The 18,132-nt window shown below is 43.9% G+C and overlaps 3 protein-coding genes across 7 annotated transcripts in view; 2 read left to right on the forward strand and 1 right to left on the reverse strand.

Moving 5' to 3' along the window:
• The first annotated feature begins 373 nt into the window (after nucleotides 1–373).
• cpsf1 (cleavage and polyadenylation specific factor 1) lies at nucleotides 374–12,600 on the forward strand. 3 transcript variants are annotated; one of them, XM_058047500.2, is made up of 38 exons: nucleotides 374–480; nucleotides 1,802–1,967; nucleotides 2,038–2,065; nucleotides 2,146–2,279; nucleotides 2,357–2,437; nucleotides 2,528–2,679; nucleotides 2,744–2,890; nucleotides 2,975–3,114; nucleotides 3,193–3,303; nucleotides 3,380–3,473; nucleotides 4,127–4,214; nucleotides 4,344–4,487; nucleotides 4,555–4,606; nucleotides 4,684–4,757; nucleotides 5,188–5,262; nucleotides 5,331–5,411; nucleotides 5,658–5,747; nucleotides 5,813–5,998; nucleotides 6,079–6,220; nucleotides 6,291–6,469; nucleotides 6,821–6,960; nucleotides 7,020–7,200; nucleotides 7,279–7,485; nucleotides 7,561–7,650; nucleotides 7,715–7,858; nucleotides 7,927–8,079; nucleotides 8,155–8,271; nucleotides 8,361–8,451; nucleotides 9,921–10,005; nucleotides 10,567–10,708; nucleotides 10,778–10,930; nucleotides 11,010–11,186; nucleotides 11,365–11,431; nucleotides 11,511–11,558; nucleotides 11,628–11,783; nucleotides 11,855–11,984; nucleotides 12,061–12,199; nucleotides 12,443–12,600. In XM_058047500.2, the coding sequence occupies exons 2-38, from the start codon at nucleotides 1,824–1,826 to the stop codon at nucleotides 12,488–12,490; spliced, it is 4,410 nt and encodes a 1,469-aa protein (XP_057903483.2). In that variant the 5' UTR covers nucleotides 374–480; nucleotides 1,802–1,823; the 3' UTR covers nucleotides 12,491–12,600. The 3 variants fall into 3 exon arrangements, with proteins under 3 accessions (XP_057903483.2, XP_057903486.2, XP_057903485.2); XM_058047503.2 differs by lacking the exon at nucleotides 374–480 and adding an exon at nucleotides 1,166–1,344 and having other exon boundaries at nucleotides 1,805–1,967; XM_058047502.2 differs by lacking the exon at nucleotides 374–480 and adding an exon at nucleotides 1,167–1,344.
• A 53-nt stretch (nucleotides 12,601–12,653) lies between these two features.
• adck5 (aarF domain containing kinase 5) lies at nucleotides 12,654–16,916 on the reverse strand. 3 transcript variants are annotated; one of them, XM_058047504.2, is made up of 14 exons: nucleotides 16,722–16,916; nucleotides 16,034–16,113; nucleotides 15,815–15,964; nucleotides 15,649–15,724; nucleotides 15,352–15,552; nucleotides 15,016–15,270; nucleotides 14,591–14,722; nucleotides 14,431–14,514; nucleotides 14,260–14,341; nucleotides 13,879–13,957; nucleotides 13,719–13,810; nucleotides 13,405–13,657; nucleotides 13,210–13,326; nucleotides 12,654–13,150 (listed from the first exon to the last, which is right to left on the reverse strand). In XM_058047504.2, exons 1-14 carry the CDS (start codon nucleotides 16,743–16,745, stop codon nucleotides 13,048–13,050), a joined length of 1,728 nt encoding a protein of 575 aa, XP_057903487.2. In that variant the 5' UTR covers nucleotides 16,746–16,916; the 3' UTR covers nucleotides 12,654–13,047. The 3 variants fall into 3 exon arrangements, with proteins under 3 accessions (XP_057903487.2, XP_057903488.2, XP_057903490.2); XM_058047505.2 differs by having other exon boundaries at nucleotides 16,034–16,108; nucleotides 16,722–16,897; XM_058047507.2 differs by lacking the exons at nucleotides 16,034–16,113; nucleotides 16,722–16,916 and having other exon boundaries at nucleotides 15,352–15,547; nucleotides 15,815–15,888.
• Nucleotides 16,917–17,564: 648 nt separating this feature from the next.
• The window catches only part of ctdp1 (CTD (carboxy-terminal domain, RNA polymerase II, polypeptide A) phosphatase, subunit 1), a 32,598-nt gene continuing 32,030 nt past the window's right edge, over nucleotides 17,565–18,132 (forward strand). Inside the window, exon 1 of the mRNA XM_078792073.1 lies at nucleotides 17,565–18,050. Within this exon, the coding sequence (XP_078648199.1) occupies nucleotides 17,767–18,050 (284 nt within the window). The 5' untranslated portion in view covers nucleotides 17,565–17,766. The remainder of the gene's footprint in view (nucleotides 18,051–18,132) is intronic.

Here is an 18,132-nt window from a genome sequence, read left to right on the forward strand (position 1 = left end):
CTATTATTGTGTCCAATGGTTGCATACTAGACGATCATATTGTTATATTATGCTGCACGTGCCTTAAAACATTGCGGTATTTGTTGTATTTTTCATGAGAGCACTGTTTGTGACAAACTTTGTGTGCTGCTGCCATTACATGGCAACAGTGCCACCACCTGGACAAGAACTGCAACGCCACCTCTTCGGTAATCACCTGTTGAAGTGGACTTCACATTTTTTGCAATAATTTACTCAATGACAACGACGGTTTAAATGATAGATGTGATTTCGACTAAAATAGTAAAAACTCTTTTACTGTTGAAGACTAATATGACATTCGACAATGTGTGTCACAAATAAATACAGTGAATAAAACGCATGTCGCTGGAATGTGACGTCACGCATGTTATTGCCCTTAAACAAGTCAGGGTCAACTGAACACAAGAATTTTTGTTAGTTTCTTTCGGCTTTGATTAATGAAAATGAATATAAGTACCGGTAAGTTTAATTTTAAACGTATTGTATATCTTTTGTGGCCACATTTAGGGTATTTACCAATTAACTAAAGCTAGACCAACAATGTTTAGATCACCATTCACTTCCTGGTTATAGGGAAACTAACGATCTTTCCGTCATTTAGCAAAGTAAAAATTACCTTAAAGTTGTTAAAACGTATTTGATAATGTTTTTACAGACCACATTGCATTTTAGTGTGAGACACGCAACACTTCAGTCAGTTGATGACAAATAGTCCATTAACTCTGATTGATAACAATGCCAGTGTATAAATGGAACACTTAAGTTACAGTACCTTGTATTTGTGCGTGTATAATGACAATACGTTTGCATCTAATTGAATATAATATGTGCCTTCAATAAAGATAGGGAAACACTGCTTCTTAAACTGCTTTTTAAACTGTAAAAGCACGAGTCAAAGTTTGACCGCGCGCAAACCTTCGCTGCAGTAATAAAGATGACCGCCAGGGACACCGTGACATTTACATTAGCCGCCGGACATAAACGAAAAGACGTGTAATTGGAAAGAAATCACGAGGATGTTTATGGTATTATCAAGAGGTATAGCAAACATAACAATAGAGTGCCATCCATTTTTATTTGTAGTGTTTGTTTTTTTAATATTATATACTATTGATATCCAGATGGTGGCGGTAGTGTACCAACATAGTCCGCATCCGACCTTAAACGACAAAGAAGAAGAAAATAAGTAGCGAAGCAGCAGCAACACCAGACGCAATTACAATTGAATGGCCACTAAATTGGCTCTAACCTCCATATGTGTGAAATGCTGAATGAACAGAGAGACGACAAGCCTTCCTCATTTTGCTAGTGTGTTCAACATAGGTAAGTTTAATGTTTTAATTCACAACATTTTTATAAAAGTAGTCGACTGCAGTCAGCAGCATCATGCTATGCTAGCTTGTACTGCTACCTGTGCCGCTATCTTATACTGCTAACTTTTGAATTTAGTTGATTTCTTACGAATTACACTTTGCGAGTAGAGACACAAGCATTAGCTGGTCTCCTACACAAGAATCGTGTTTGTAAGTCATATTTGGTAATTGAGTGGCAGCGACACCATTTATCAGTTGTATGCTAGCATCAGGGAGGGCGGACTAATATATGGATAGTACAGTACAGTGTTGCCATTTAATTCTACAGTGTTTGTATTCGTATAATGTTAGACAGCATGATATCTGGTGACCTTTAGGAACGTCACGTTGAATTCTACATCATTGGCCAAGTGCTGAATATGTTCTGATGATATAGACGTGTGTATTTATATATGTGTTGTGGTTAGAAGCTGCGGGCAACCTGCCGAGATGTACGCTGTGCACAGGCAAGCCCACACGCCCACCTCTGTGGAGTTCTCCGTCTACTGCAACTTCATTTCCAGCAAGGAGAAGAATCTAGTAGTTGCCGGGACGTCTCAGCTGTTCGTCTACAGGATTATCCACGATGTGGAGGTATTTGCACTCATTTAATCAGAAAATGGGAAACTGAAAGAGTAATCTAACGGGTCATGCATGTTTGCAGAGTACATCAAAGGCCGACAAGCCCTCAGGTATGTCCAGATATTGTTATTGAAATGAAAATGGTACCTTACTATAAAATAATTTTGGTGGCGCTTTTCTTTTTTTTTAGATGGAAAAGCTCGCAAGGAGAAGCTGGAGCAAGTGGCCAGCTTTTCGCTCTTCGGTAATGTCATGTCCATGGCCAGTGTGCAGCTTGTAGGAGCCAGCAGGGATGCGCTCCTCCTCAGTTTTAAAGATGCCAAGGTCTAAGCAGTGCACAGCTCAATGAAATTCAACAAAAGGATTTGGATGTCTTTACATTTGTCCATGTTTCTCACCAGTTGTCTGTGGTGGAGTACGACCCAGGTACACATGACCTCAAGACCCTGTCCCTGCACTATTTTGAGGAGCCGGAACTCAGAGTATGTACAATGTAAAAACTCATACAATTAACATTAATTTGTACATCGTTACAAAAACCTGATGAGTCTCCTTTTAAAAAAAAATACCAGGATGGTTTTGTACAGAATGTACACATTCCTATTGTCCGTGTGGATCCGGAGAATCGCTGTGCTGTGATGCTCGTTTATGGCACCAAACTGGTGGTGCTGCCCTTCCGGAAGGACACGCTAACTGACGAGCAGGAGGGTGGGGTCGGAGATGGGTGAGTGGTTACACCGCTAGTGTAAATCCATCGTTTATACAACAACGTGTGACCTTCCCTGCAGACCTAAATCCAGCTTCCTGCCGAGTTACATCATCGACGTCCGCGAGCTGGACGAGAAGCTGCTAAACATCATCGACATGAAGTTCCTCCACGGCTACTACGAATCAACGTTGCTCATCCTGTTTGAGCCCAACCAAACGTGGCCCGGGTCCGTCCCTCACGCCACCGACTGCCATGACACAGATTGATGGCAGGTTTTTAAAATAATCTCCTTTTATCACCTCCCTTCCAGGCGTGTCGCCGTGCGTCAGGACACATGCAGCATTGTCGCCATCTCTCTCAACATCATGCAGAAGGTCCATCCTGTCATCTGGTCCCTGAGCAATCTGCCATTTGACTGCACGCAAGTCATGGCAGTTCCTAAGCCAATTGGTGAACGTCTTTCTTTTCTCCGGGATAATTTGTATATTTTTTAGAGATATTTTAAATAGTATTCACTATTTTTTGTAGGTGGTGTGGTGGTTTTTGCTGTGAACTCTTTGTTGTATCTGAACCAGAGTGTTCCACCCTACGGAGTGTCCCTTAATTCCCAAACAAACGGGACCACAGCTTTCCCTCTGCGTAAGCATCAGACTGAACGACCACATGCATCTTCCAGTACATTTTACATGTGTGACATGTGTTTCTTCTCTCTCAGGCATACAAGAGGAGGTGAAGATCACCTTGGACTGCTCTCAGTCTGACTTTATCGCCCATGACAAGATGGTTATCTCTTTGAAAGGAGGAGAAATGTGAGTATCGTAAATTCTGATGTATAAGCTGCTACTTTTTTCTTACATGTTGAAACCTGTAGGTAATTTATTGCATCTGCTATACTTTAGAAGTACTAGTAATCTTTTAAATACTGTGCCCCTGACTAGCCAGTGAGGAAACAGTAGCTCTGCCTTTAGCAGGAGCCAATCACAAGCTGCAAAGGATCTCACACGCTCTGGCACCCATGTCAGTCGTTGGCCAATGAACTGCTCTGCTGGGTACAATGCATTAAGGGAATAACTTAAAATAGCAGTTTTTTCATTAACTCTTATTGGTACTTGTCAAGTATATTTCCTAGCTACCTTTTGTGTTAAGTTGCTGTGTGATGATTTTAGCATTTGATGTAAGATGACATCGTGAGTATATTGAGTAATGACTTCCTGCGATTTCTGATGGGTTGACAAGAGTTTTCTCAAAGGTCATGGTTGGCTCCTGTCAAATAAATAGCTACCTGGTCCTCATGGACTTGTGCACTCCACAATATGTCATTTTATGACAATATTACATACGGCTTATACATGTACAAATCTATTTTTCTCTCAAAATTTAGTGGGTGCATCTTAAACACCGGTGTGATGTTATATGACAATGCTAATACAGATGTTTTTTCCTGTCTTTTCATTTTCTGCAGTTACGTTTTGACTCTAATCACCGATGGCATGAGGAGCGTCCGGGACTTCCATTTTGACAAAGCAGCCGCCAGCGTCCTCACAACCTGTGTAAGCTTCACTAGCTGGCATTATTTTTATAATATATATATTTTTAATAACAATAATAATATAGGGTTTTTTTGTTTGTTTAAGCTGGCCCAGTCCTTGATTCATATGTTTGCATGTTTCCCACCTCAGACGGTCACCATGGAGCCCGGCTACCTTTTCCTAGGGTCCCGCCTAGGCAACTCCCTGCTGCTGAAGTACACAGAGAAGCTACAGGAGACGCCGCTGGACGAGGTGAATGAAAAACAGGACAAAGAGAAAGACAAGGACAAACAGGTGAACATGTGTGATGATCACCTGCATATGGTTGTCTTTTTCCTAAACAATGGCGTATACATTTTAGGAGGAGCCACCAAGCAAAAAGAAGAGAGTGGAATGCTCCACCAACTGGACCGGTATGTTTGAGAAGCCTGCTCTCTGCTTCTCACTGTCACATTTGTTTCATCGCTGTGCTTCTTGCCCCCTTTAACAGATGAGGTGGATGAGATCGAAGTTTATGGAAGCGAGGCCCAGTCAGGCACCCAGCTGGCCACATACTCATTTGAGGTAAAAAACAAACAACCTAAAGAATATGAAGTTCCTTCAGGGTAGTTGACCTTGAAATAGTTTCTTCTGAAAGCAGTGGTAATTTAAATAATCACAAACAACGCTCCATTTACATATGTTACCTGCATATTAACCAAGCTACAGCGACATTGTTGTTATTATTATTATTATTATTATTATTATTATTATTAAAATTGTTATGCCAAAGAACTACATTCCTGATGTAGTGACACCTCGCCACACCACACCGGCTAGCGACAAGCTGGCTAACGACTAGCTTCACCACACAGTGTGCGGGCGCCTGACCAGATGTTACAGTATGATGACAACCAAGTTTTTTCGACATTTTCCCATTGTTTGTATGTTCTAATTTGGAGGTTGCAGTGCATTTGTAATTTTTTTTATTAAAGGTCATGAATTGTTTCTACAGGTGTGTGACAGCATACTGAATATTGGACCGTGTGCCAATGCCTCCATGGGTGAACCCGCCTTCCTATCAGAAGAGGTAGATATACTCAAAAATCCAAATGAAAATCATTCAGGCTTAAAGCAAAACTCGGCTCCTACCCACAGTTCCAGGGCAACCCAGAGCCTGACCTAGAAGTGGTGGTGTGCTCCGGCTTCGGAAAAAACGGGGCGCTGTCGGTGCTGCAGGTATATATGTGTGCATGGTTCTGAAAGTCTGCACCATCCTAAAAACCTGTGGTCGCGAGGCCCGTCTATCACAGGATCAATGTTGGTGCTACAGTGAATTCTGGGTCTACCAGGGCTCTCAGAGATGGACGGAGTAGCCTGTAAACAACTCAGATACAGTCCTTGTGTTATTGTCTGCAGTACTTGTACACAGTATCTTGCATAATTCAGTACAACGGTCACAATTTTGCTTTGCTTTGTTACCAGAGGAGCATCAGACCCCAAGTAGTCACCACGTTTGAGTTGCCAGGGTGCCACGACATGTGGACCGTCATCTCATGTGAAGCCAAAGAAAAAGTACTGTTTTGTTGTTGCCAAATCAGCGTACCTTGCCTTTTTTTGCAAGTTTGTTGTCATTCCAGGCAGGTCAGAGTGTGGAATCGGACGAAGGGGGTGAGAAGGAGACGGGTGAGGACAAGGAAGAGGGAGATGAGGCTAAGGATAAGGAGGAAGGGAAGAAGAAAGAGGAGGAGCAAAAAGAAGCACCGCTGGAAGATGACGCTAAAAAGCACGGTTTTCTAATTTTGAGCCGAGAGGATTCAACAATGGTCGCGGACATTTTTTCCACTTTATTGGCATCTTGTGGTATTTCTTATCAACCATAACTAACCCCTGTGTTGCACTGTAGATCCTACAGACAGGCCAGGAGATCATGGAGCTGGACACTAGTGGGTTTGCCACTCAGGGACCTACTGTGTTTGCCGGCAACATTGGTGACAACAAATACATCATCCAAGTCTCTCCCATGGGAATTCGGCTGCTAGAAGGAGGTAAACCAAAATGATCAAAAAAAAAAAAGAGAAAAAAAAAGAGTTGCTTCTGACCAGCTTCTTTCTCTAGTGACGCAGCTCCACTTCATCCCAGTGGACCTGGGTTCTCCCATCGTGCACTGCTCTGTGGCAGACCCATTTGTGGTCATCATGACCGCTGAGGGAGCGGTCACCATGTTTGTACTGAAGACGGACTCTTACATGGGGAAGACGCAGCGTCTGTCTCTGCAGAAACCACAGATTGTCATGGTGAGGAACCCAACTTATTATCCTAGGACAGCTTTCATTGTTAAAGCACGCCCCCTGCTGGCTAAACTGAAAATTTTCACTGTATGCAGCACTCTGAAGTTAGATGTTCATTAAAAAAATGTTCAATTGTAATTGTTGCTTGCAGAACTCTTGTTGTGCAGCTAAATAATCAAAATATTAGGAACAGCTCACTGTATGATGCACTTCTACAAGCACTAGAATATACACCTTGTTAAACTAATAACACTCAGCTCTTGGTGTCATTGGCTCTCATTACACCTAATGAAGCGTATCGCAAATGTCCAGACGTCATTCAGTTTCTTGGAAAGTTTTAAATTGTCTCCCGTCAAGCAACCCCGTGTGATAGCACTGTGTGCGTACCGAGACGTGAGCGGAATGTTCACCACGGAGAACAGAGTGAGCTGTCCTGTCTTGGAGGACACAAACATGAAGAGTTTGTCTGAAGTGGAGACAGTCATTCACGATCTCAGGTAAGAAGTGCTTTGTTATTATGTTTTGATAATATAAATGATGGCAAATGCTTGTACAGTAACATAGTGGATGATGAGGAGGAAATGTTATATGGAGACTCAAGTGCGAGCACAGCGCCCCCTAAGGAGGAAATCAATCGTACTTCTGGACAAGCAGCGTCCTCTGGAAATGATGGAGTCCCCGTCAAAGCTGAGCCCACCCACTGGTGTATTATTGTGCGAGAAAATGGCGTCATGGAGGTAAATGATCACACGTGACCTCATTGCAATGTCATATTTGTTATACACATTCCACATCAACTCTGCCTTTATAATCAGATATACCAGCTGCCAGACTGGAGGTTGGTCTTCCTGGTGAAGAACTTTCCCGTTGGTCAGAGGGTGCTGGTGGACAGCTCCTCTGGCCAGTCAGCAACGCAGGGTGAAGGCAAGAAAGAGGAAGTGACTCGTCAGGGAGACATCCCAGTGGTCAAGGAGGTGACTTTGGTTTCGCTTGGCAACAATCACAGTCGACCATATTTACTGGTGAGTTACTCCTCCTCTATAGCTGCTCCTCCCCTTCGCATCAGTGGTTCATTCAAACATGCTCTCATTTCTCAGGTCCACGTGGAACAAGAGCTCCTCATCTATGAAGCGTTCCCTTATGATCAGCAGCAACCTCAGAATAACCTCAAAGTGCGCTTCAAAAAGGTACGATTGCAATCAGACGGGATGGATTTTAGATGATACTCATCGTAAGCTCTGCCCTTCACAGGTGCCCCACAACATTAACTTCCGAGAGAAGCGCTCAAAGCTAAAGAAGGACAGGAAGCCTGAAGGAGGAGTCCCTGACGATGTGCCGGCCAAAAGTCGTAGTGCAAGGTTCAGATACTTTGAGGACATCTCTGGATACTCGGGGGTAAAAAGATAATTCAACAATATTTCCTCTGTAATTACTGCAGTGTTAATTTGCTATATCCTTCTCAGGTGTTCATCTGTGGACCCTCCCCTCATTGGATGCTGGTCACGTCTCGCGGTGCCTTGAGACTTCATCCGATGACCATCGATGGCACCATTGAGTCCTTCTCCCCCTTCCATAACATCAACTGCCCCAAAGGCTTCCTCTACTTCAACAAACAGGTAAGCATGTGACGCGTACGTGCTTCTAAGTCACTTAAACAAAGCATCACTGTGGGTGTTTAAATTTGCCTGCAGGGTGAGCTGAGGATCAGCGTCCTCCCCACGTACTTGTCCTATGACGCTCCATGGCCGGTGAGAAAGATCCCACTGAGGTGCACCGTCCACTACGTCTCCTACCATGTGGAATCCAAGGCAGGGGTCCCCCCCACTCAGGAAATGTCAGCGACCGTCTCTGATGTGACATTAATCTTAATGAGGTATTCTGGTGTCTTCCACTATAGGTGTATGCTGTGTGCACCAGTGTGAAAGAGCCATGTACACGGATCCCCAGGATGACGGGAGAGGAAAAGGAGTATGAAATCATCGAACGAGGTGACGAATGAACAGACATACTGTATGTTCTAACCCACTGTAAATACTTGCCACTAGTGATGGCGAGATGAAGCCCCATGAGGCTTTGAACCATTTCAGTCAACTGGTTCGAGAATGGGTTTATTTCTTGAAGCTTCATTTGCACACGAAACCACCTGCTGGCCTTGGATACAATTACAGGTGGCTGTATCTTCATGTGTGATGCATTGAATGCTGATCTGTTTTGGCTCTTGGAAATGGTCATGTACTACAAAAGATGGTATAACCAAATGACTAATCAACAATATGTGGGATAAAATATCCAGTATATATAAAATGCTGAATGTTTTCTTGTCCATAAATGCTTCCGGTATCATGTGATATGGCCATCATGGTTTTATGTCACCTGGCATGGCCTCAGTGAAAGTGCTTGTGTAACTAGGAAGATGTATGAAGATGTATGCTTGTGTAACTTGGACAGAACGTGGGAGATTTAATTGATTTTTATTATAATAATTTTTTTCTTAACAATTTTTGGTTTGAGGCGATTCCTCTTTTTGATACAACATCTCTACTATGCTTTAGGGTTGTGTATCTTTGACAACCATATCAACAAGGGCCTCACCCAGCTCTTGTTTTCTTGTGGCTGATAAAAATGTGCAATCTTTCATTTGCACAATGAACATAAGTCATCCGGAATATTTGTGTTAGTAATACTGTAATATATTAATATTATATATAGTAATATTAACCTTACCATGGATGGGTGAAGGTCCAGGTTCATCTTTATGTTCATGAAAGGCACGGTAATGCCTTAACATGGATCTGTTGTTATTATTGTACCCAAACTCCTTGAAACACAATAAGTACTTCACCTTTCAGTAACAGTGAAAATACAGGTTTTGAAATGCAAACATACCATTTATTAATAGTGTTGGATTTGGCTTACTTATTCAGACTCATCAAGTCAAAATGTTCCCACACAGGAGAAATGTTCCTCTTTCTAGCTGGCCCCATATCTTCTCTCTCTGACCAGAGAGATAACGTAACTGCACTAACCAAACCCTCCAAACAATCCACAAACACTATCAACGCTCAACTGACAAAACAAAACCCCACATGTTAATGTCTAAGCCTGAGGGGTTTATATCGCCGAGTGACAGGCAAACACCGCTGCAAATTCTGAACCACCAATCCGTCACATGGTACAGCCTGGCAGCGAGGCTTCGGACGTCATGAATTCCGGCCCCTCCCCCGAATGAATCAAGCCTTGGTCCATGCTTCGCGGAATCGCCCATTCGATTACTCAACACACGCTTTGAAGCCCCGGCACCTCTTGTAACATCACTACTTGCCACAACATTAGGTGCATCAATTGTACATAGGTGTACTTAATGAAGTGGCCAGTGCTAATTTCCAAATTACTACACGCACCCCATGTTGTCTTTCCTATTGGCTGTTTCACAAGGAGTGCTTTTGTTGCTTTGCAGATGAACGCTACATTAACCCTCAACAGGAGAGGTTTTCCATCCAGCTCATCTCTCCCGTCAGCTGGGAGACAATTCCCAACACACGGTAAAGTCCATAGAAATGAAGAATTTCTAACGAGTGGGTGTGTCTTGGCCAAAATCTAGCTATGCCGCTGGAATGTACAATGTTTAAAAGGGGGACACACTATTTCTGTAGCTTTAACGCTCATGACTTGTGTTTGTCCATGCCTGTCTGTGTGTGTTTGTCTCTAAGAAGCGCTACCGTGTACTATATCTGCTTTTTAATTGTACACTAACTGTGCATTTGTCCAATGTCAACATGACATTAAGGAGTGGGACAGGAGGACATTATACGCTAATAACACTATCATAGCTACATATGTGAGCTGATTAATGGCTTGTTGGCCCAGCTCCAGTCTGCATTTTAAGAGTTATCGCAAAGCCAGAGGAAGTTGTTGTTGTTGTTGTGTCTCCTCTCAAAAGTGTAGCAAATAAATGAGGGAGATGATAGGTTTGGTGCTAATAAAAAGGATGTAGGCACAAATTATTAGACAGTCCGGTTTGCATCATTGGGAATGGAGTGCTTACCATATGTCATACAGTACATGCTCTATCTCAGTTGTTGACCTTTTTGTCTCTGAACCAGGATCGACCTGGAGGAGTGGGAGCATGTGACCTGCATGAAGACGGTGGCCCTGAGGAGTCAGGAGACAGTGTCAGGCCTAAAGGGCTACATCGCCGCTGGGACCTGCGTCATGCAGGGGGAGGAGGTCACCTGCAGGGGGAGAGTGAGCAGCACTCTGTGATGCAATTTTTCAAAGGAGCAGTGCGTCACTTAAAATAATCCATTTTTTAAGATATTGATCCTGGATGTGATTGAAGTGGTGCCTGAGCCGGGTCAGCCTCTCACCAAGAACAAGTTCAAAGTGCTATATGAGAAGGAGCAGAAAGGACCTGTGACGGCGCTGTGTCACTGCAGCGGATACTTGGTGTCAGCCATCGGACAGAAGGTATCTCCTTGGTAGAACAACATGTGTGGGAAAGTTCTGCCGTTTCCCTGCAGTTACGCACGGTGTCACATTCTTGTAGATCTTCCTGTGGGTCCTGAAGGACAACGATCTGACGGGCATGGCCTTCATAGACACGCAGCTCCACATCCACCAGATGTTCAGCATCAAGAATTTCATCCTGGCCGCTGACCTGATGAAGAGCATCTCGCTGCTGCGGTACCAGGAGTCGAGCAAGACGCTGTCACTCGTCAGTAGGGTGAGTACCAATCAGCAGAGCACCCCTCTCATAGCAGACCTTCCACAAACGGCAGATTTCACACTTTCCAGTCAGAAGTGCCTAGTTGATGAGAATGTTGAAGGCAGCAGCACTGATGGTAGAGGATCGTTCTGAGTCATCTTTGGTGGCATTGGGTTTCTTTTTGTTTTGGGAACAGGATGCAAAGCCCTTGGAAGTGTACAGCATTGAGTTCATGGTGGATAACAACCAGCTTGGATTCCTGGGTAAATATAACAATGCCATTCAGGAAAGGGAGAGAAAAAAAATCCACCTTTTACATTGTTACCAATGATTTCCTTCCAGTGTCTGATCGAGACAGGAACCTGTACGTCTACATGTATTTACCTGAAGGTAGGTCATGTTGTTGCCTGCAAAGGTCAGCAGCCAATTACACAGGTCTGTTGTTGTTTGTGCTTGCAGCCAAGGAGAGTATCGGAGGTATGCGCCTGTTGAGGCGCGCAGACTTCAACGTTGGCTCGCACGTCAACACATTCTGGCGCATGCCCTGCAGAGGAGCTATGGACACCAGCACCAGGAAGTCTCTCACTTGGGACAACAAGCACATCACGTGGTTTGGTGAGTGTCCGTCCTCCCCTAGAAGCAGAACCTGTCTCCAATTTTCCCCTAATGCTTGTCTGTTTCCATAGCAACACTGGATGGAGGAATAGGGCTTCTCCTCCCCATGCAGGAGAAGACATATCGCCGACTTCTCATGTTGCAGAATGCTCTCAACACCATGTTGCCTCATCACGCCGGGCTGAACCCCAAAGCATTCAGGTTCCATCAGCTCACAATGCAATATTTATCACAACACTGGAAAGTCATTTCTTACAAACGCATGTCCGTACTCCAGGATGCTGCACTGTGACCGACGAGGCCTGCAGAATGCTGTGAGAAATATCCTGGATGGAGAACTCCTCAACAAGTACTTGTATCTCAGCACGATGGAGCGCAGTGAGCTGGCAAAGAAGATTGGTACCACTCAAGATATTGTAAGGAACCACAATGCCAGTGTTTTACATTTTAGTAACAATAGCTGTGCACGTTAGTGGTTGTTGTCAGTCTGTACGTGCCCTGCCATTGGCTGGCAGCCAGTGAACCCGACCTCTCGCACAATGTCAGCTGGGATGGGCTCCAGCTTACCTGTGACGCCAATAGGACGAGCACTAAAGAAAGTGGATTGGATATTTTCTTATTCTTATTGCTAATTGTTTTCCTTTTTGACTCCTCTTCAGATCTTGGATGACCTTCTGGAAATGGACAGAGTAACAGCTCATTTCTAAGAGCCACATTCCCATATTTCGTCTCGTTTTATATTCGATTTGCTATGCCCATCTTTGTGGAAAACCTCTAGATTTTGTTTAAAAAAAGGTCAGTAAATGAAATACAAAAATGTGTTTCCAATATTTTCCTTTGTTCATTAGCAGTAATAATGACAGCTGTAGCTTGGGAAAAAAGGAGGTAGAATCATTTAATATTGTTAAAATAACTTATGAACATTTGGTTGTTGGTTTTTTTTTAGAATTGAAAGTCAGGATTTACTCAATAGAGGAATGGACCCCAACACAAACAGCACTGCATCACTGACACAATCCAGGACACACCTGATTATCATTCACTAATAAGCAGATATTCTTACATTTAAAATATTGGCTAAGTACGCTGCTGCAAAACCAATTTCAGCAGCTTAAAACATTCTAGTTGGCTTTAAAAGTGTCATTTCCTTCATTAAAAGCATACAGTAGGCTTTTAAAAGACTTGCGGTGTGAGTAGATACTGATTGCCAGGCGGTCCGACTGCAAAGCTTTAAAGAAAAGGTCCACATTGTGAGGTAGGAGAACTATCTCAGGTACTCGTACAGGTCCGAGTCCAGAGAGATGAGACCAAAGTAGCTCAGCAGGTTTACGAGTGACCGGGTAACACTCATTGCTGCCATCTCCGTCCTGAAAAATAGTTCATTTTAAGTGTAACAAACACAAGTTTGAATTGTGATTTTTCTAACCTTAATGCCAGCTCAAACTTGAGGCCCTCCCATCTGGTCCACAACCAACGTATGACCTGGAATCTCTGCAGCATGCCGGTCCTCTCCGCCTGGATCTTCCCCCAGCATCGCACCGCGCTAAGATCCAATCACATCTAATCAGTTGTCATTGATTGAAGCGATTTGAAGGGCTGGGTTGCCCACTGTGGAGCCAACCTCTTGGCCATGATGAAGTAGCGGTCAACAGGTGCCCCCAGGGTGATGTTGATGCTTCGGACTGTGTTGATGTTGCGGAAGACCAGCAGCATGGGGCGAGGCATGGACTTGAGCACCTGCATGATGCTGTTGAAGCGGTGGATGGCCATCTGGCGCATGTAGGCCGTCTCCTCCCGACTCAGGATGTTGGACAGGCGCAGCTCCCGCATGTTGATGGGCCGCTGCAGCAGCATCTCACAGAAGAGGAAGTACTCTGCCAAAGTGGGTGTCTCACTTTCATACCGGCGCTTAGTGATGACTGAAGTGGTCCTTACCTTTGACCCCTAAGGCATTGGAGTACTTCGCCATTGCGGCCTCATCTCGCAGAACGATGGACCTCCACAGTTTACAGAGCGCCACCCTGTCACTAAAGGTGAGTGGAAATATATTCTGTCAATAGAAGGAACCACTTTTTTCAAACAATACAACTCTTACTCTTGGCTGAGGTATTCATACAAGCCGTGGTCCAACAGCACCAACTCTGCCTTGTTGTCAGGTCCTCGCCTCACAAGGACTGCAGACACACAAGACTGCATCAAGCTTGTTTGCCTCTCCACAACTTCCTACATTAGTGGTCCTTTTTATTAGAAGTATAGTGTTCATTGAAGTAGACATTTAATTCATATAAATGCATTTTTATATTTTTTACAATTGTTTTTCAAATCATTTAAGAGGAAGTATTCATTTTAAGTGTGATGTTATTTGTTTACGTGGCCAACACATACAGGACTGAACTGAGGCGGTTATTTGAGGAAATTTGATAATTACTGAGCCAGTGTAATTTTTTTTTATTTAAAAAATAACACATTTACTTACCATTTCCAGGATGGGGATCAGCATGGATGAAACCCGTGTAGAAGATTTGCTCAGCGAATGCTCGGATCAGTTTATCTGAAGTCTGTAGAAAGTAGTATCAGCCCAAGTACTTTAATCAGGGTTTCTACTGGATGTTAGTATATCTGTACAAACTCCAGTGAGCCAACGTACATCTTTCAGGCTCAATCCTTGTCTTTTAATTTCTTCCACGTTGTTGATCTTGCAGCCGTTGCAAAACTCTGCAGTCAGCACTCGCTTTAAAGTGAAAGGGGGCTTTTAATTGAGAAGAACATGAAGTCAGCATGAACATGAAGCGAGCCTGAAACCTCACTTTACTCGTTTGCTCCCAGAAGACTTTGGGCACCACGACGAACTTGAAGTGTTTCAGCTCGTCTGCACACCTCTCAGAGTTCCTCGCCTCATTCTCAAAGTCCAGCTCTTGAGCCAGCGTGCCCTTCAGGTCCTAAATGGCGATCAGAGTCACAAATCAGCATCTTGAACGCTCCCCTGTAGCTATGAGCAACAAACATGAAAAAATATATATCTCAAACTATCACTTTTGTTTCATGTTTTGAAGGGAAAAAAACACCTTACTCATGGACACGATACTGCCTCTGACCCACCCCCCAACTTGATCAGCCCACCCAGTGGATATGCACAACGCTTCAGGCTTCACTACACATCATAAAGCCTGGAGCTCTGAAAACTACCCATCAATACAAGCCCTTTAAGGACTTGTAATGCATGCTTCCTGACCTTGAGGACCCATCGGAACCCAAAGCTGGGATGCATGAACTTGATGATATCCAGTAGGATCTCCAAGGTTCTGATGTCTCCATCAAAGCGGTCCCTGAGGTCGATGTACTGCACCTTCACAGCAACTGAGGTTCCATCAAACAGTTGCGCCTTGTGAACCTGCGCTAAGCTAGCAGCAGCTATGGGCTCATAGTCAAAGGTTTTAAAAATCTGCTGTGGACTTTTTTTGAAGTCTTCTTGGAAAAGAGCATCCACCTGTTGTTAAGAGCAAACAACAAGCCTGAGACATCTCACAGTGTCCTCTAGGTTTTTTTTTTGTTCCCTTGCAGTCCTCACCTCTTTGTACCTCCTGTTCAAGGCTTTGTCTTCCAGGATCTGCAGCGTGCGGATGTACTCGGGCGGCAGGAGGTGGTTAAAAGAACACAGACCTTGGCCTAGTTTGATGTATATGCCGCCGTTCTTTACCGCGCCATCCACCATGTTCCCTGCTGCCCGCTGGTGGCACGCCGACATCTCGGCCAAGTAGGATGGACTGCTCTGGCAGGTAAGACACCAAAGGAGAGTACTTTGGATATTAGCCAAATGGCACTGCATGCATGTAATTTCGATGTAGGGTATTCACATGAAGCTTACCTCATCCAGACCTCGCAAAGTCACATTGGCGGTCCACCAGTAATCCATAGATATGAACAGTCCCACAGACAGAGACCTAAAAAGTCCAAACAGTCCAAAATGTGACTTTAAAGGGTCAAAATGCAGTGCATTTATACACGTTATCTACAAAGAGTTATTCCCAAACCTGCAAAAACGACCAAATCCTTCCATCACTATCCTCATCTTTCGCCGCTCTCTCGAATCTGACATGGCATACTTCACTCCTGCCGCTGCCGGCACGCCAACGGTGACGGCGGTGAGCGTCTTCCATAGCAGTCCCCTGCGTCTGCCTTCCCTGTTGCATTAATAAGAGGAAGAGATGCATTAACATGTTATGGTAACAATGCGGGCCAACAATAGATACCTGAGTGTAGTCAAGGATCTGGAACTCTGCAGCGATGAGCCAGGATGTCTTTGGAGAAGATTCTGCAGACATAATCTACACTAGACGGAAAGAAAGCACAAAAATATCAGTGTATTTTTTTACCTGATTGGGCTAAAAAGATGGTTTGCAAATGAATGGTTTAAACTTGAAAGAGAGTAGAGGTAGGCTACAGTGTTGGCTGATTTTTAAACCGGAATGTCTTTAGTGACGACACAAGCAGATTATAACATTAATGTGTAAAGCATACAAGTGTCAATGGTGTGTGTGTGTGTGTGTGTGTGTGTGTGTGTGTTGTGAGAGGGGAAAAAGGCAAGGGGTGGGAGTGTAAGCCAAGGCCAACGTGGCCAGCCCGGGACATGTTGAGTGTTTTTGTTTTCAATGTCTACAACTGAGGGACACAATGTCCAAAATAGGTGCTAGAGATGGTCATGTCAGAAAACAAAATATATGCTCTTGAGGGCGACTAGTTAGACATTTCCTTGATAACAACCATAATCACATTGATGGAAATATATTGCAGCATGCAAAAAAAAACTTTTACGCCTAGTTAGCATATTATTTACTTGGTCAACCAGCACAACCACTGTTAGCTTCTTGGAAATTAGCTAACTTTAGCAAACAAGGCTACTTTGACCACACGTCTTTCGATCAAATATACACAACATACAGCTCCCTGGATCTTCCTCGTCATATTTCCTGAGTAAAACACCTCTCCGTCGGATGAATTTATCTCCAAAGTGACCTTTACATCAAGTAGTCTTTCATTGACGTCCGCCTGGCCAGCCTTTAACTACATTTCTAGTACGTTGCTACATTGCTAGTAAGCTATTGGTTCAACCGGGTCGAGGGCGGAGACTTAATGACAGACGGTTTACTCCGACTTCCGCTGCCGTTATCGCGTCATCATGGGTTAATCAACACCGCCACTGATTTCGTTTCAGATCCGTTACGAATTCAGGCTGATATCGTCGATAATGTCCTGTATTTCATATCATAACACAAAGAACACCAGACATTTAATAAATGTATTAATTATGTAAAATATTAATCACATTTATTTAAATATTTTGAGGTAGCGGGGTGTTTTGCAATGCAGCCAATCTAATATGTGACAACATAGAAAAACAGGACACTCATAAAATGTCAAAATTGTATTTTAAACAATAAAAAGGACAATAAGTAATAACACCGTTAAAAAATAAAGGATTCATTTATTCACAATTCACACGTGGCTCCGTTTCAACTGACCAACGTTTCAGACAAATATTACCTCAAATGACTGAAGTGTCAAAAGCATGAATAATTTGATTCAATCATGGATTTTACAGCAGGAAGAGCTGGTATCAGAAATATCGCTATTTTATTGTTGATCTGCACATCACTAATAAGCGCCAGGGTGAAGAGAAATAGATGATGAGTGCCTCCTTACTATAATTATATGTATTAGTTGGTTTGGTTTTCTAATGCTATGGGCCGTTTTTAACTACCGGAAGTTGTCATCGTGACTTGCGTGTCTGCAGTGTTGCCACTTCCTGTTTACGGGCGGGAAGAGTGAACGCGGCTACCTGTCGAAGCTAGTGGCTTTAAATCCAGTACTTTTATTTTAATTATCCTGCAAGCCTGTCATAAAAGCGTTTTTAAATGTTTCTCGAGTTGCAACTTGTAGTGGATAGGCTTTAAACAGAACATTATTTATTTTTTGTACGGAGCAGATGGAGGATCCTCCCGCAGATTCTGGCGGCGGTGGCGGCGATGTATCAACGCTGGGCCCCGCGGTGCAGGTGTCGGATGTCTGCTACACGTTTGGGACGCTCCCCTGTCGGCTTCTGGAGTGGAAAGTCAAACCTGGCTCTCACGTCAATGTGGACTCCGTGTTAGCGCTCTGTGTCCCCATCAGGGCAGCGACGACCAGGCTGCCGGAGAAGAAGGTGAAGTCGGACCGCGCGGGAGTCATAAAGGAGCTGTGCTGTCACCCCGGACAGGTCATACAGCCTGGGTGAGTTGTTGTAACATTTTAACCTGTTGTGGTTCAGCTGTACCCTGAGTGAGGACGTAGCAGCTGTGTTGTGCTATCTGGC

The sequence above is a fragment of the Doryrhamphus excisus genome, linkage group LG7 (genome assembly GCF_037039965.1).
Source record: "Doryrhamphus excisus strain RoL-2023G ecotype Guam linkage group LG7, RoL_Dexc_Guam_v1.1, whole genome shotgun sequence".
Classification (NCBI taxonomy): domain Eukaryota; kingdom Metazoa; phylum Chordata; class Actinopteri; order Syngnathiformes; family Syngnathidae; genus Doryrhamphus; species Doryrhamphus excisus.

Coding starts and splice junctions, on each gene's coding strand:
- adck5 (XM_058047504.2), bottom strand. CDS start 16,745: ATGACGAGGAAGATCCAGGGAGCT. Junction 14,515..14,590: donor TCTGGGAGCAAACGAGTAAA/GTGAGGTTTCAG, acceptor TTCACTTTAAAG/CGAGTGCTGACTGCAGAGTT. Junction 14,342..14,430: donor AAGGATTGAGCCTGAAAGAT/GTACGTTGGCTC, acceptor TACTTTCTACAG/ACTTCAGATAAACTGATCCG.
- cpsf1 (XM_058047500.2), top strand. CDS start 1,824: ATGTACGCTGTGCACAGGCAAGCCCACACGCCCACCTCTGTGGAGTTC. Junction 4,488..4,554: donor AGAAAGACAAGGACAAACAG/GTGAACATGTGT, acceptor TATACATTTTAG/GAGGAGCCACCAAGCAAAAA. Junction 7,859..7,926: donor ACATCTCTGGATACTCGGGG/GTAAAAAGATAA, acceptor TATCCTTCTCAG/GTGTTCATCTGTGGACCCTC.